This window comes from Vidua macroura, chromosome 3, assembly GCF_024509145.1.
Source record: "Vidua macroura isolate BioBank_ID:100142 chromosome 3, ASM2450914v1, whole genome shotgun sequence".
NCBI lineage: Eukaryota > Metazoa > Chordata > Aves > Passeriformes > Viduidae > Vidua > Vidua macroura.
In genome coordinates this window covers 86905511-86922088 of record NC_071573.1, presented here as the reverse complement: position 1 = coordinate 86922088, position 16578 = coordinate 86905511, and the positions used below count along the sequence as shown (strand labels likewise).

The 16578-nt window shown below is 39.8% G+C and overlaps 1 protein-coding gene across 1 annotated transcript in view; it reads left to right on the top strand.

The window, feature by feature from the left end:
- Positions 1-612: 612 nt before the first annotated feature.
- Positions 613-16578, top strand: part of ADGRB3 (adhesion G protein-coupled receptor B3) — a 452974-nt gene continuing 437008 nt past the window's right edge. The window contains exons 1-2 of the mRNA XM_053973447.1: positions 613-843; positions 3576-4344. Of these exons, the coding sequence (XP_053829422.1) occupies positions 3591-4344 (754 nt within the window). The 5' untranslated portion in view covers positions 613-843; positions 3576-3590. The remainder of the gene's footprint in view (positions 844-3575; positions 4345-16578) is intronic.

The following is a 16578-nucleotide window of genomic DNA, read 5'->3' as shown; positions in this document are numbered from 1 at the left end:
GGGCGCGCACATGCGCGCGCCCACGGCCCGGCTCCCACGGAGGCGGGCGGGCTCCGCACGCGCGGGCGCGCACGCGGGCGCGCGCGCACGCACGCACGGGCAGAGCCGCACGCAGCGGCAGAGACGCGCTCCCGCTGCCGCCGTGCTCCCTGCGCGCCCGGCGCTCACACCGCTCCCCGACATCGGCAGCCGAGGACCCCCCGCCGCTGTCCGGCCATTAGTGCCTGCGGGGGAGGAGGAGGAGGGAAGGAGGAATAAGTCTATTAGTAATAACAACAACAACAACAACAAAACCCACCAACAAATCCGAAATCCGCGCTAGCGCCTTAGTCCTTCTCTCAGACCGTCGACTGCCAGGCATCGCCGTGCATCGGGCTGCTGTGCTGAGACTTTGTTTCAAGTAAAAAAAAAAAAAAAAAAAAAAAGAACAAAAACCAACAAAACAAACAAACAAAAAAAAAACCTTCGCTTGCTCAGCCACTTCCATTTTTTCCCCCTGCAGTCTCGCTGGTTTGAGGCGGTTGTTTTTTGGTGTTTTTTTTTATTTTTTTTTTTTTATTTTTTTTTTTTCTGTTTTCTTTCCCTTCATGTTGTTGGATTTGGTGGATCCGGAGCCAAAGCTGATTTTTTTCCTCGGTGGGGTGTGCGTGTGGCGTGCGGGGATTTTCTCGCTGCGTTTTTTATCTTCTGCTGCTTTTTTAAATCTTGGTTTTGAACCTGAGCCGGGAAAAATGGGAAACGGTGCTTCCGTCAGAAGGGGAATCTCTCCATCACTGTTGTTGGGACGTGTGCCTGTGGTGCTAGTGTTTTAGAGAAATAGCCTGACAGCTTTCGGAGTGGAAGGTAAGGGTGCCCGGGGCATTTCCATTTCCCATTTCCAGGGATTACGACTGGAGAGCTTTCAGTTTGGGATTCCGGGGAGGAGGCGGCGGAGGAGGGGGACAGGCTGTTGCTGAAGGATAGAGAGAGAGACAGCACATACGAAATGATCTCCGCATTTACTTCAGCGCTGCAGTTTAAAAGTTAGAGAAGTCCGTTTTGCGACAGGTCTGCTTCCCTGAGAGTAATTTCCAGCGAGACCGAGAAAACCTGAGGTTTGTGCACGATTGGGGTAATTTGTATGGGGGGGTGGGGGGAATTGTTAGGTTAATAGGAAGTTAAAATAAGAGAAGTCAGTGGGTCTTCTGTTGGGGGAAAAAAAAATAAATGGAGTGATGGCGCCGTCTATGTTTGGCTAAACTACAGTGTCACCTAGAAAATCAGTTCGGGGAATATCCAAACTAAATGCCCGTTTCTTTTCAGCAGAAGAGAATTCTCCCCCTTCCCAAACAGGCAACCTTAAGCCTCTGTGGCCATCCTTTAACTCCCTCCTCCATGGAAAAGAAAGATCTTTTTAATCTGTGTGTCTAAATCCTTCCAGCGAGCAGGTTCACTCTGCATCTAGCAATGCTGCAAACTAACTGAACGGTGCCGGCACACTCAGTTCGTGTGTGTGTGTGCATGGGTGCGTGTGTAATGCACACAGGGAGAGATGGATTAAGACAGTGTTCTGTTTCAGTAGCCGTGCATGAACAAATGCACAACTAAAATGAGGGCTTTACATTTCTTCATAGAAAACAGCCTAGCACTGCAGAGGTCTTTATTTTTCTAGTGCAGATATTACATAGGATGGAAAAAGTCAGAGGCTTTTTTCCTTTTCAAACAGAAAAGCAAATAAGCTCCCTTTCTACTTTCCAGATTATAAAATTAATCCTTTTTCATGGGTGGAATTCTTAATTTAGACACTTATTGTCACATTGGCTTTCAACGCCTACACCATCCTGAATAACACTGCGCAGAACTGCATTGCCTGCAAAGTGCTTCAGCAAAGGGGAAATTGTTTCCAGAATTCCCAATAAGTTTCTCTTTTTTAAAACCTTAAATGCTGTACCAGCCTTGTTTGGAGAAGGAGAACCATGTTATTCATTGAGACGGATGCTCAGAAAGGAGAAAATCTGACCATGTGAATAGACCCACCAGCAGCTCTTCTTTTTTTTTTTTTTTTTTTTTTTTTTTATTTTTTAAACCTCTGCTATAAAGAGGGTTAGAGTTGGCGCTGCTTTTTGCCCATTTTAGGATTCAGAGTTTGCATTATAATCTAGGAGATACGAAAATCTCTTCAAGGGAGCTTAATCCGGTGACTTGCTGTGTGTTACGCAATGGGAAACAGAAGATGCCTTGCTGTTTGGTGAGGAGATGAAAAGCTAGGCAAAGACACACATCAAAACTCAGTAACGGTGCCTGTGTGTATGTGTGCCTCTGCTTACAGAGCAACAGTGGAAGAGACTGCAATCTAGAGAGTTTTGAAATTAGGTTGGTATCACTTCTTTCTGCTTGCATTTAAGAGCAGAGAGTGAAAAACTACTCATTTGTAAGAGATGAGCAACTTTTCAAATGTTAATGCTGAAAACCTTTGACCTGAAATTTTTGGATATCATTACGGAGGTAAATGTAACTCAGGTTCACTGTATGAACCCAGGCCACTGTTAAAAGAAACAGAGCATGTGGAGACTGAGGGTTGGCAGGTGCAGTAAAATAGCTTTATTTGGAGATACTAGCAGCGAAAATGTAGTATTTTCTTTCATTGTTCAAATGCAGGGTTGCAAAACACAGGAGCTAATCAGACAGTACAAGTAATTCGTAATCAGAGGGCAAGTGCAGTCCAATAGGTGCAGAGATCCTGCTGTAGCATGGCCAGTTACGTAGAGGGACTGATGGTAATACTAATACTGTGATCCATTTTATATATCCTTAGAGGCTAAAGCACATTGAAATTATTATCTTAAAAAGCTGGCATTTAGTGGTCATGTCAGCTCAGCAGTAGTTATATCCATCTATCTTTGTTTCTTTCTTCAATACTGTCAACATTTTATTATTACATTAATCTCAGTATTTGCTGCCTTTTTAAAGACTTCTATACACCAGGCAGCCAGGGTGAAGACATGTAGGCATATGGGAGATAATGTTCTATCTGTAACAAATAGTAATTTGAGCATTTTTAAATTGTAGATGTAATAATTCAGTTACTTCTCAGACTTAAGAAAAAAATAATATACAACAAATTCTACCACCTTTCTTGTTCGATTCCGGTGAAATTCTGCATGTGCATATCGTATATGCATGTACATAACTATAGCAGATAAATTATTTACTTTTTGAATAAATAAATAAACAAATTTCTCTTCTATTGGTTTGTCAGGTAAGGCATCTAGGTTTTTACTTAAGTTGAGCAGTTCTAGTCCACGCCATGATGACTAAATCCTAGAGAGGAGAGGACATTCCTATTAATAATCTAATAGATGTTGAGTTTTAATTTGTCTGTGGAAGACGTGTCTGTGGCGATGGCCACGTGATGGCGCTGTGCACACAGCAGCAACCCCGGCCCTTGCGTTATAAAATAAAAATTACCTGCCCTTCTTTCTGAAAGGGGCTCTAACTGCAAGCTTGAAAACAGCTGGCTCGAATATTGGAAGGAGTTTGGTTTTCTATGCGTGAAGAATTCTACTTGCATTTTTATTTCATTTCATCTCCTGCAGGCCAAATGACATAGGATGAAGGCTGTTCGTAATTTGCTGATTTATATATTTTCCACCTATCTACTGGTTATGTTTGGATTTAATGCTGCCCAAGACTTCTGGTGTTCCACGCTGGTGAAGGGGGTCATTTATGGATCGTATTCTGTAAGTGAAATGTTTCCTAAAAACTTCACAAACTGCACTTGGACGCTGGAAAATCCAGATCCAACCAAATATAGTATTTACCTGAAATTTTCCAAAAAAGACTTCAGCTGCTCCAACTTTTCCCTCTTGGCTTATCAGTTTGATCATTTTTCTCATGAAAAAATAAAGGATCTTTTAAAAAATAATCATTCTATAATGCAGCTTTGCAACTCCAAGAATGCTTTTGTATTTCTGCAGTATGATAAGAATTTTATCCAGATACGTCGTGTCTATCCTATCAACTTCCCAGGATTACACAAAAAAGAAGAAGACCAAAAATCCTTCTTTGAATTTTTGGTGTTGAACAAGGTGAGCCCGAGCCAGTTTGGGTGCCATGTGTTATGCACTTGGTTGGAGAGCTGCTTGAAATCTGAAGATGGGAGAACCGAGTCTTGTGGGATCATGTATACAAAATGCACCTGCCCTCAGCATTTGGGAGAATGGGGAATAGACGACCAGTCCCTGGTGTTGCTCAATAACGTGGTGCTGCCCCTCAACGAGCAGACGGAAGGCTGCCTGACCCAGGAGCTGCAAACCACCCAGGTCTGCAATCTCACCAGAGAAGCCAAGCGGCCGCCAAAAGAAGGTAGGTGCTTCTTGGAGGGGGGGCTGAATGCCATGCCAATGTGTAAGTCCTGCTGCCAGCTCTCCTTAATATTCACATTCGTTTCAGTTGCTCTCCACTCTGGCTTTCCTCTAGGTGAGGCGAAAGGGCTGGAGAAGATGCACACTCCCTTAAAGGCTGCATTTTCATTTCTAAACTGGCCCAACCTACAGCATATAGTTCTGCTGAGTACCATTGAAACTCCTCACAAGTAGGATCCATCTGTTTTAAGGCCTCACTTACAGTAATGCCCACAGGTGGTGAGCCAGAAATCACTCTCCCCCTCACCATCTCTTTACAGCAACCACCTAACTGCAAAACCTTGGCCTTCTTGATATGATCCCTCGACTTTGCAAGGAAAACATTTCCAAAGGCATGCAGGCATCCTGACCAAAAGACCAAGAGATTTACCATGTTCAGGACATCTGGTCCCTGGGCCAGACCTCAGCAACCTACAAATAAACCAAGAGCAAATGCAATTCCTAAGGGTGAAGCCTCTGCCTGAGATGCCTGGAGAGGCAAGGCACTGCGCAGGCAGGACGTGCTGGTTTAACCTCCTGGGAGCTCTGGGAAGGGGCCAGCGGCTGCTCCTGCACCCATTCCCCAGGCAGTCCCAGCTCCCGAAGATGAAGGCTCAGAATCTCATTGCAGTGTGAGCGTGGAGGGGGTTGATGTGTCATTCCCAGCAGCTGCTCCAGTCCCAGCTGCTGCTTCATGTCCCTGCTGGAAAAAGGAGAGGGGACTGTTGTGGAAGGGTGGGAAGTCAGGGGTCTAGCAGTTAGCATAACAGCCTTCCGCCTAGTCCCTCTGCTACATACCTCCTGTTTTAGCCTGACATTTTGGGGAGGTTGGGGCAGGAGGGCGATTTTTAGATGGACTTTGAGGGGCTGTGAGGCAGGGAAAGTGCGGGTTGAACATAGATGGGGGCTCTGGATACAGGCTTTTGGCGAGGGGGTCCTTCAGAGCTGCCATGCGGGGATGGGGGGAGGGTGAGGATAAATCATCGAGTCTGGGGTATTGCATTTTAATGCAGGAAATGTTCCCTCTCTCCTTGTTTTTTGCATAGCCACAAAGCTCTCAGTCTGTGGCGAGGCAGTGCCAAGCTCCCAGCCCCCCTAATAGAAGTTGCTTTGTGGAGGAATGTAACATTGACACGTTGTTAGGAGACGATTTTCATTAAGGGCAGCCAAGCCCCAGTGCTGTGGGAGAAGAAAAGCTGAACTTGCTCCAGCTGCCGCGGTGCCAGCGGCCAAGGGCAGGGCCGGGGGAGGGGAAGGCTGGCGAGTGGGACACTTTGAGCGTCCTGCGGCTCCGCGCTCTCCCGCCAGCGGCCCGGGACCAGAAAGGTTCTAACGGACGGGGGTGGCCCGGGTGCCGCAAAAATCCCCTAGAGAAACTCGTTCAGTGGCAGGGATAGTATTTAACATCATTTAGAGCTAGGTAGTACCCAGGCAGGCGAGGCAGCCCCGGTTGCAGCAGGCGGAGCCCCATGTGCGGGTGCGGGGGGCTCGCACCGCCCGTCCGCGGCCGCAGCGCTGGGTGGGAGGCGCCGCTTCGCCCCTCCAGCCTCCACCGTGTGAGTCATGGGAACCGCGGGGGAGCCACGGCCCCAGGTGGAGAACACAAACACCGCGGACCGGAACGCGCGCAGAAGCGCGGCCGCGGTGCGCGGGTGCAGCGGGGCCCTGCGGAGGGGCGGGCGGCGCAGCCCAGCCGGCCCCAGCGCCGCGGGAGGCACGGCCACCGGGGCGGAGCGGCTCGTCCGTCCTTCCTCCCTGCCTCTGATTCCCGTCCTCCGGCGCCGGCTCCCTCGTGGGGCTGGGGGCGAGGCAGCGCCAGCACATTGGGTGCGCCGGCCGCCGGAGGCCCTCACATCTTTCCCCAAAATACACGAAATTCCAAAGGGATAAGTGTATCCAGGCTAAAGCATCTGTTTCAGAGACGTACTTAGTTGAAAGGACGGAGGAAGCTTAGGGCAAGCATTTCTTTGGTTTTTATCTTCCCTTAAATTTTGAAACATGTTTCCAGCATATTTTGCTTCCAATTTCAGGCATATTTTAATTCTTGTCCCTACTCTTGGGTTTTCCTGCATATAAGCGTGAGAAATGGCAGTGTTAGAGAGGGTGGAAATTTCATTTGGTAGGTGGAAGGTTTGATTTGTTTGTTTTTCACTCTATTTAGTGGTTTTTTTTTTTTTTGTATTGATGTAAAATTTTTACACTATTAGAATTACTTCAATTAATGCACTTCGAAATTTTTCATCAGATTTTTACTCAAAGTTACAATCAGTTTGCAAATTAAGCCTTACAGTACTTCTCAGTTAACAGTAAGGTTTTTGTTTTCCACTCAGTGTCGAAAGCATTTTTTTCCTTTCCTCAGAAGGCTAAAAATCTGCAAGGAAGGCGTGTTTAGTCTTTGTTTTCTGTAGATACAGTTGCATTCATTAAACACGTCAGTCAGGTGTATCTGTTTGTAAAAAGCTGGTTTGTGGTTCCGCTCAAGGCCTATTGAGGGATCAAAACGTAGAATATTCTTGCTAAAAGCATGATGCAGTTCATCACTTCTGTCAGCGAACATTAAGGCAAGAAATACAAATTTTGTTTTCACAGACAATCTAGTTCAAGTTAGATTGGCACAGGTAGCATAAATATGGTAGACCAATAACCAAGAAATGGTTGTTAGGATTCATGATGGCAACTGAAAGTACAGTTTTGCTAGTGTAAGTTGAGTTTTAAGGGAAATGGAGTTTACTATTGAGAGAGTGCTCTAGATTTGTTAAGACTCTGTTTTATGAATTTGTGCATTATTTTGAGGTTTGGTACTGACATTGCCTAGAAATGACTTTTGGAAAGGAATTGCAAAGACCTGACAGCTTTCTAAGTATTATGCAAACTTTCCCATCCATCAGATTTGCTTTCGTCAAGCTTGACTGTATGAAGTGTAAAATCTTTCCCCAAAACTATTTTCAGTCACATTTTAGAACCCTTATGTAAATAGAGAGCATTTAGATTAAAGCTAACTGTTTCTATTTTGAACCTCTGAAGACTTTTACAATTTTGAATATGATAACAGGCTCAGGAAAATGGATGAAAGTGGATATTTTTCCTTTTTAAGAAGTGTTGCATTTTACAAAAGATGTGACAAGTATACAATGGATCATTGTGTTTCTAAATGTGCTGAAGTATTGAACAATGAAAGGATCTAGGTCAAAAAAGTAGAAGCTGTAACTATTGCTTTTTAATAAAATGGTTTGGAAGTATGTGGTTTATTCAGCATTTTTTCTATAGGAAGATCATCTTTGGTGTCATTAATTAAAACAATATTGAAAATCGCTACTGTTTTACTTAGTCACAGTTTCCTTGTATCTAGATCCTTTTCTGTGGCCTTACATTTGAGATGCTTACCCTGAATCAAAGCACTGGCAAATAGATCTCAGTGAATACTTTGGTAGGCTCCTAAATTTAAGGGCTGTGGGGAATTTGTCCTCTTGATCGTCAGTGCTGTGACTGAAGTACATCATGAAGTTTCTGCAATAAGACAGGACTCAGTTCCAAGTCTAGTAGACATGTAAAGACTTTTTATGTAGTCAATCCAAGAGAGAACCCAAAAATCTTTTTTTCTTATTGTGGCCATAATATTATTGTGGGGTTTTGCAATAGTTACTTAGACAGAAGCTATAGAGAGTTTCCTGTTGTGTTTACTGCCAAATCTGACAGGGTTCCTCCTAAAAGAATGGAAAGAATTCTTTGACCTATTATTTACATCCAGGAGGAGAAGATAAGGGATGTTCACATTTAATAAATATCAGCATTTGGAGCTCCAGGCTTAATCTTGTATTTCATGTTCAGATGGTCTAAAATAATTTTAGTAGGGACATCTTATAACACTAGAAATGTAGCATTGGTCTACTTTTCAGAAATTCTAAGAGCTCACTGTGTACCAGCATCTCAGTAATCAGCAACTGATTTTTTTTTTTTTCCTGGTTTCAAATCTGACAACACAGAGATCTTAACAGAGGATTTAGTATAATAAATGTGTCTTTAAAATAATAGTTTATGTCACGCTGTTGAATAATAGTAAGATGTAGTATGCAGACAGTTTTGTAGAACCTTCCTGACATGTATTCATTTCCTTATATACCATTCCATGAATGCTCACTTCCTGTTGCACACACATTTGAGATTAATTCATAATATTCATCACATACCCAGAGGTTACTAGCTCAATGAGTAGGCTGGACATCTGTAGTCAGGAAGTCATAGTCAGTAATAACATGTCATATCACAGCTCCATCACAGGATTAAAACTGTTAAATCAGTGAAGGATTTGTTTAGTAACATCAAAAATTACAAAATGGAGTCTAACAACCATATACTTTGACAGGAATATTTAATATTTCGTGTGCAACAACTATTTGAGAATAAAGTAAAATTTAGAAAATCAAAAATAAATAGAACAGTTGTCCAAAATATTGAATGAATACAGTAACATACTTGAAAGAGGCTTAATAATTTTTAAATCCTTCTGGTTGCAGTGGCCCTTTTATTCGTGAGTTCAAGGGAACAAAAGAGGATGAGCACTAAGGGAAAAACACACTTTTGAATTTTGTGTGAAGAATACTTTTCATTACACTTTACAAAATATTTTTTAAAAACTTAAAACTGATATCCTGAAATAAGTGGTTACCACGCAGGTTATGAGCAGTTTTAAGCAGTTTTGTTCTTACACTTTAATGAGCAGTTTGATCTCAGTGACAATCTAGACTACAAAGAAAAGTAATTTCACTTTAAGTAATTTTTTTGACATAAATATTGTTCCTGCTAAAATTCTTATGGCCAAAAACATCATGGAAACATTAATAGAATCAGTTAAAGAGATCATGTTTGTGAGTCTGGTCCCCCATGGAAGGAAATATTTTTAAATCTCCTATGGATTCCCGTGTGATACATAATATGCCCTATTTTGACTTACTTTGCTAGAAGAAAATGATCACCCTAAAACTTTATACTTTTAGTACATATTTGAGCCATTCTGAACCACTCATAATAGGGTGCTTTATCACAGTCATGTGACTTTTATTTCAAATTCTTTTTTTGAAGCAGTGCACTGTAGAAAAAGCAGTTATGATCAGCATCTCCTTTAATAAGCCTTAGATTTGTTTTAAATTATCATATGTGATTATCACTAATGACTGTATTTTAGTTTGTGCTATATTGATTCTTTCCACCTGATTTACTTCAGTAAACTATGAAGATCCTTGTTTTGGCATAAAGTTTAGAAGTTTGTGTGCAAAAGTAATCAGCACTTCATGTATGCGTATGAAATTCAGTGGGATTTGGATCAATCCATAAGTGAATTTTCTGATGCTTTGAAAAAGGAAAATACCCAGACCATTTCCTTTACTATACAAAAAAGCCTATATAAATGGCTTTGCTTCCAGTTATTTAAATACTTTATTAGTAAATGTATTTCTCTCTCTCTAGGTGGTAATTTCTTTGGTATCACAGTATTTTGTCCAGTACTTCTCACACACTAATGAGATGGCACATTATTTTTTGGGAAAAATCAGCTGGCTTCAGTATAATGTTTGCCTTAGGAGGGATCACAGGTGTCCTGTATAGGATTTGAATAGCAGTTTTTCATCAACTCACTGCTTGTTTAAAACATTCATGCTTCAGTTGAATAGTATGTTATAACCCAAACCAGGATTTTAGTTTCTCAACCTGTCATTTCTGCTTGAATTAAACCTCTGTTTGTGTACATTATTGCACTCAGACATTGGAAGACCTGCTCTCAACTGGGTATAAATGCTGCTACAAACCTCCACTCTAAGAAACACAGGACATAAAAAGAAACCAGTGATAAAGAATGGGCAAGGTATAGAAACAAATTAAGTGTTCAGAATGAAGTCAAAGCAAGTATCCAATTTAGGAACAGGATTCAAACTGTCTTGCTGCTGCCTCCAGTGAGCAAGTGCTTGATAATACTGAGTTCTGTACCATCAGGTGTTTCACACCAGTCACGCCTTGATTGTTGGTCTTTCATACCAGTAAGCTGTGCCTTTTGTCTTCAAATTCTTCCAATTACCTTTTGTCTGGGTCAAAAAGGTCCACAATATCTTTACTGTATTTTGGACCTTGCCATCTGGTTTTCATGTGCTTTTGACAAATGTGGAAGTGTTCCAGTAGAGAACAGCCATTAGCAGATGTTGATGTAGATTCTGCTTACAGGTGGATTTCAGTTGTTAAGTATTTGTGACATTCCATGCAATTATATTATGCCATAACACAGGTACTGCATTTTTTAGTATTGTGCAGTGGTTTATACCTGCATATTTCTATTTTATGCATTTGTATAATACAGTGATTATATGATGTTTTACATTCAATCTGTTCTCCTGTGCTCTTTTTAAAGCAATTTATCCTCTTCTGTTCAAATCTGTCCATATTGCTGTTTTGTTTAGTTTTCTGCTTGCAAAAGCATGGAAAAATCTGCTTTGTCTGTGAGCAGACATAGAAGAATTTTCAGAGGAGACTTTCTTTTTCGCTTCTTAGGGAATTACATTTATGAAGTTTATTCAGTTGTGTTTTATCAAAGGATTCAACTCAAAGTTGTTGTAGCACTCCAATTTGGAGTTTAGTTGTTCATTTATAAATATGCAGTAATTGTAATAAAACAAAGGTCACTGCAGAATTCCATTGAGCATTATTTGCATTCACTGTTAACAAGAAAAATAAAATGCTCTTTAGAAGAGAGAAAGTTGTACATTATATAAAATACAAATTTACAAATTATGCATCACTGATTTATGAATATTTCAGAGTTTCAGCCCTTTCTGATGTTAGTTTAATCTCAAGAGGAAGACAGTCAAATTTTTCAAAGTCATTTTCGGTTTTGTAAATCTTTTAGAGAAGTTATAAATAAAGTTTTTGTCAAATTACTGACACAGTTTTCTGATGGACTAGCCACCATCAGAATTAATAAGAACAATCAATAATAACAGCGTATGAGATTCATGTTGTTACTTTGCTCTGCAAAGGCCAAGTTATTGTCCTTACCCAAGACAAATTCACCATTCTATCAATATAATTTGGTCTAAACGCAGATTAGATTACACACGATGAAAAAGGTTTGAAACAGTAATAACGTGTTTGTACTACCAAAAGCAAAATATTTCATAATTTTTATTTATAAATTCTTTTTTTCTTCCCTGTAGTTTTACTTTTGAAACCATCCTTGACATTTAGTAGAACAAAGCAGATATACTTTCAAGAAAGCTCACTTAAGTAACTTCTTTCTGCATTTCTTTCAGTTTTAGCTGGTTAGTCGTCTCTGTGTACTTTATTTCAGTTTCATTTTCATTATCTGGAGGGGAAAAAAAGGCATATGATGCACTCAAATTAGTATTTCTTTGATGGTGTTGAAAATGTATGCAGCTGAAATTTGGAAGCAAGCTATTTTCAGTAATTAGGTCCAAATTTTATTTATATCTCCTAGAAATGGCAGAAACCACAACAAAAATATAAAATTTGAGTAGCATCCATTTTCTGGTAGCTCAATAGAAAATTGGTGACAATGGGGTGAACTTGTCACCCACTTTTGGGCAATTTTTGCTAATTTGCTCTCTTTAATTCTTTGGGAGATGTGAAACATTTTGGGAGCTGACTGGCACCTGTTGTTCTTCACGTACTGCTAGCTCATTCGTCAGTTATGTAGGGATACACTTACATAATGTTTATTATAATTATTATGTAGGAATACACATACATTCCTTATGTTAAATAGGAATTTGTTAACCCTTGTCACTCTCTGAGGTATGCTATAACGTGTTGCTTGTGAGAATCTGAGGCCCCATTGTGGCTTTACTACTTTCCCTTTGCTGAGTTTTAGTACACCAGCCATGTAGAAAATTACTCACCTTAGATTTTTTAGATGTATGATCTTTTTGTTGGGCAAGTGTGCTATAATGGCCCAGCTAAGCTTCCACTGGAACCTAGAAGTGGCACAAAAAAGAGAAGGGGAGAAGCAGCAATGTAGGTTCAGCACAGTTTAAATTTGCTTAGGTAAAAAAGTCTGTCAAAAACTAGTCGATACATGTTACCCTTGCCTGCTCTTTTGCACAGGTTGTCAGCCAATTGAATAATACTGTGTTTCTAGGCCGTTGCACCATGTTTGATTACAGTATTACTGGCAGATCCTTCAAAATAGAGTCCAAGATACATGTTTATCCAGGGCTTCCCACTGACGATTAAAGAATGGTGCAGATCGCTATGAAAGTGGGCACAGAGTGCTTGGGGATAAGTCGGCAAAGCCTTTGCAGCTCTTTCCACAGTACTGCAGTTAGAAAGGGTTTAAATTACAGATTAGAAAATCAGAGAATCTAATTCATGCTGTTCATTGATTATGAGAAACAATATTGCTTCGTGCAAGACTACTTTTTCCAGAAAGGCTTTTGGAAAATCTGAAGTCTGAGCATTTCTTGTGAACAATTTCTTTGAATCCTAAATGGTTCACTTTTTTTTTTTTTTTTTTTTTTTTTAATAGTGTTTGCTTCTCTGTCTTTTTCTTTTCATTCCCTTCTGTACTGTACACATGGAAGCTTTTAATTGTCTGCAAAACTGGGCACTTTAGCTTGAACTGTAACAAGTTGTGTTTTTCTCCTTGGAAGTGTTTTATTTGTTCTGCGACATTGGCCAATATCTGCAGTAACTGGCAAACATAGAGATGCACTGTACTGGCGTGTTTGAAGGTTGATAGATGTACTTCACACTGACAAAGGAGAAGAGGGAAAATGTTCAGCACTGCAGGTGTAATGTGAGTACACAGCCTTGTCCAGCTGGTCTGTCTGCATCAAATGTCTAGGAATTCACTAATAATACAGAGCATATTATAAAGTTTCACTCTCCTTGGAAGGGAGGGATGTGCTAAGGCTGGGATATTAGCCAATCCCAGAAACTGATAAGATTGTGAGAGTTATGTATGGAGCCATAGGGCTTTGGTGGATTATGCCATTATTTAGGTTCAGAAATGCAATAGATACTGGTTATACATCTTGAAGCAGAATTTTGCTCAGAAAAGTTTGATGATTATTGTCCTGGGAGAGTTTAATGTACCTAAAAATATTTGGAGCCTGCTCTGGAACCACTGTATTCCTGTCTTGTAAATGAATTTTCAATTATGTATTCACTGAATTTTTAATATTTTCATGAAAATTGGAGCAGCTTCATAACTGGGAAAAATCAATAATATTCCTATTCCTTGACCAGACAGAACCTTCTGAGAAGCAGAGCCAGATTGCTCCAAGTGCTGCAATTGTTTACAGGACATTCAGGTCTGGGTTGATAGTTCATATACAGAAGATTATAAAAGGAAGGTGCCCTATAAAAAGGAGGATGTCATCTCTGGGTTGATAGTTCATATACAGAAGATTATAAAAGGGAGGTGCCCCTATAAAAAGGAGGATGTCATCTCTGGTTGTGTCTTGTGAAAAGGTTGGTCAAGCTGGTATGATCCAAGACCACCTTTTGGAATCTGCTCAAGAGTTGGCTACTTGTTACTGTGAGGCAACACCCAGACCCTTGTGTGCACCTTGCTCAGGTTGCCTTGAGGCTCTCAAACACCAGCGGGTGTGGGCTGCCCTGAGATGAACAATTTGGAGGTCCTCAGTTTCAATGAGGGTCTTGAAAGTGGTGATGAGGTGTGTAAACTTACTTGATTTCTTTTGTAAATGCTTTTTCATGTTCATTTCCTGTGGTGTTGTTATAATAGTACTGCCTTGCCTTCTGGTAATATTATGAGGATAAGTGATCAAAGTTTTGCTTGGCAATCAGTGTCACAATGTTACTTAGTGTATATAGATTATGCCATTACTGCTAAGCCTGAAAGTCTTTTTTCCCCCTCTGATTTTCCCCTCTGATGAAAATCAAATCCATGTTTTCCCTGAGTATTTTCTGGTGGTTGAAATGAATGTGAGTTTATTGGTTGCTTGGCAGATGAAACAGATGAAGAGAATTAAGGGCTTTGACATTTATCTACTATTTCATGTTTTTAAGCTTTTGGATAATGGATTTTTCTCCATGTGAAATCTGAATTGTTGCAAAAAATAGGTTTTAGTCTGGTAACATTGTATGTACAGTAACTTTACAATATCTGAATTTCTGGAATAAATAAGACATGACAGGGTATCCAAGCATGCCAGGATGTAGCATCTAAATATTTTTCAGACGTTACTAAATTCCTGCTTTTGTGTTCACTTGTATATAAATAAACCCATTGAATCAACATCATTATTCATGTAAATGGTATTTAATTAGAAGCAGGTTTGCTGGTAAATGCTCTCAATTGGAGATGTGGGTTCCTGAAATACGTCTAATCAATATTAGAACAGGAAGCCATTATTTTATTATTTAAAAATATTCTCTCTAAATTTTATTAGAAATTAATCTCATCCACAATAATAAATTGCAATCAAACAAATCAATATCAATAAATATCAATAATAACAATTAATTTACTATATATGGACTGCCTTACATAAGTTCAATAAATATTCTTTGCTTCTGTTATCCTGGAACTCAGTTTTGTCTAGTTGTCAGATTTTCACGGCTTTAAATGATCATCAGTGTATTATTCATTAGCTCTGGAATCCCCAAAGCCATCTTTTGTCTTTCACTGGTCCTTCCAGACGTGCACTGCACCCACTGTCTCCTGCTTGGTCACCTCTGCTCTCAAAGCATGCTCTTTGCCAGCTCTGTGCTCCTCCGCACTGCACCGCTATGCTGGGGTAAAATACAGAACAACTGTTTGTTGGTACCCTCTATAGAAAGAATATGGCTCTATACCCTCTATAAAAAGAATATAAGCAAAAGTTAAACAAATCAAGCAATAGCTGTCTGGTCATTAAACAAGCCGAACAAAGCTCCAGGAAGAACAAAACAAGTTCAGACAATACTTGACATGTCCTGAGGCATTTTAATGGCGTTGCAGTGCTGTGTGTATTGCCATACAGTGCTAAACTAAAATAGATTTAGAATAATAAAGAATGGCAGTGGTTATAATCATTGTACTTTTTTTCTCCCCTTTCTGTTGAATGTGTCCAGAAGCTGCCATGGAATTTGTTGCAATATTTTAGCATTCTAAAACTTGCATCATTTTTTTTGCTAGATGAAAAGAAAGAAGTAGTGTCACATTATTGATTTGTATTTGACAAATGGTATCACACTAGACACATCTGGATAAAAACAAGAATTTCTTTAGGAGCAGTTGGCTGATGTTTGGCTATGACTTACAACTGCTGTAGAAATAGATGCTTTTTACTTCTTGTTTTTGTGTAACTTTGGGGTTGTATTTATCTCTAGAATACATGTCTGAGCACAAAGTTGACAGTCATTTGAGATGACAGCCACTGTCAGGGAGTTCATCCTAAGAAGAGGGCATTAAATTATGAAGTATTGGAAGATTATATTTATTACAATATGAACTGTGGAAGAATATAGTCCCCTAAAGGATGTTAGGATACATAGTAGAAGTTATCAGAAAATACAACAGAAAGATCATCTTAACAACAGAATTTTTAATTTACTCAGATGTCATGAGGTGAGAGCTCCAAAACAAGCACACAAGATGTTTTGGCTCTCTACAGAAATATTGTATAGCGATTATTAGGTTTCAGAGATTACTAACTGCCATTTTAAAAAATCCTGAGTATCTCGCAGTAATGCTGTGGCATAATTTCAAATGATTTTTTACATATCTAAGGTTTGTTTTCTATTGCGTGTATACTTCTACCCCAGTATTTCATTTCAAACAGATGGGTATAAAAAATCATAGAAAATAACTTTACATTAAAATAAATGTGGATATTTTCAAAGATCTGGTTGCTATTATTCGGGCTAGGACTGATCTCAAAAAATGGAAGTTATTTTGCTAGCAGAACAGAATATTGTGAATTGCAGAGCTCTGTTAACACAGGTCTTTGTTACATGTCTGAGACCAACCAAGGATTTAGAAATCTTGTCCAGTCTTTCATCACAGCTCAGTTATCACTACTAGTCCTGAGCTTATGTGTCATGACTGCTTACAGTCTTTGTACATTTTAAAGGCAAATAATGAAAGGTGATTTTTTTTTTTTTTTTGGCAAATTAGGGAGAATCACTGTTGTATTCTGAAGTCTATGCAGATATTTACATGGAGAAAATCAGATTTCAAATTAACTTA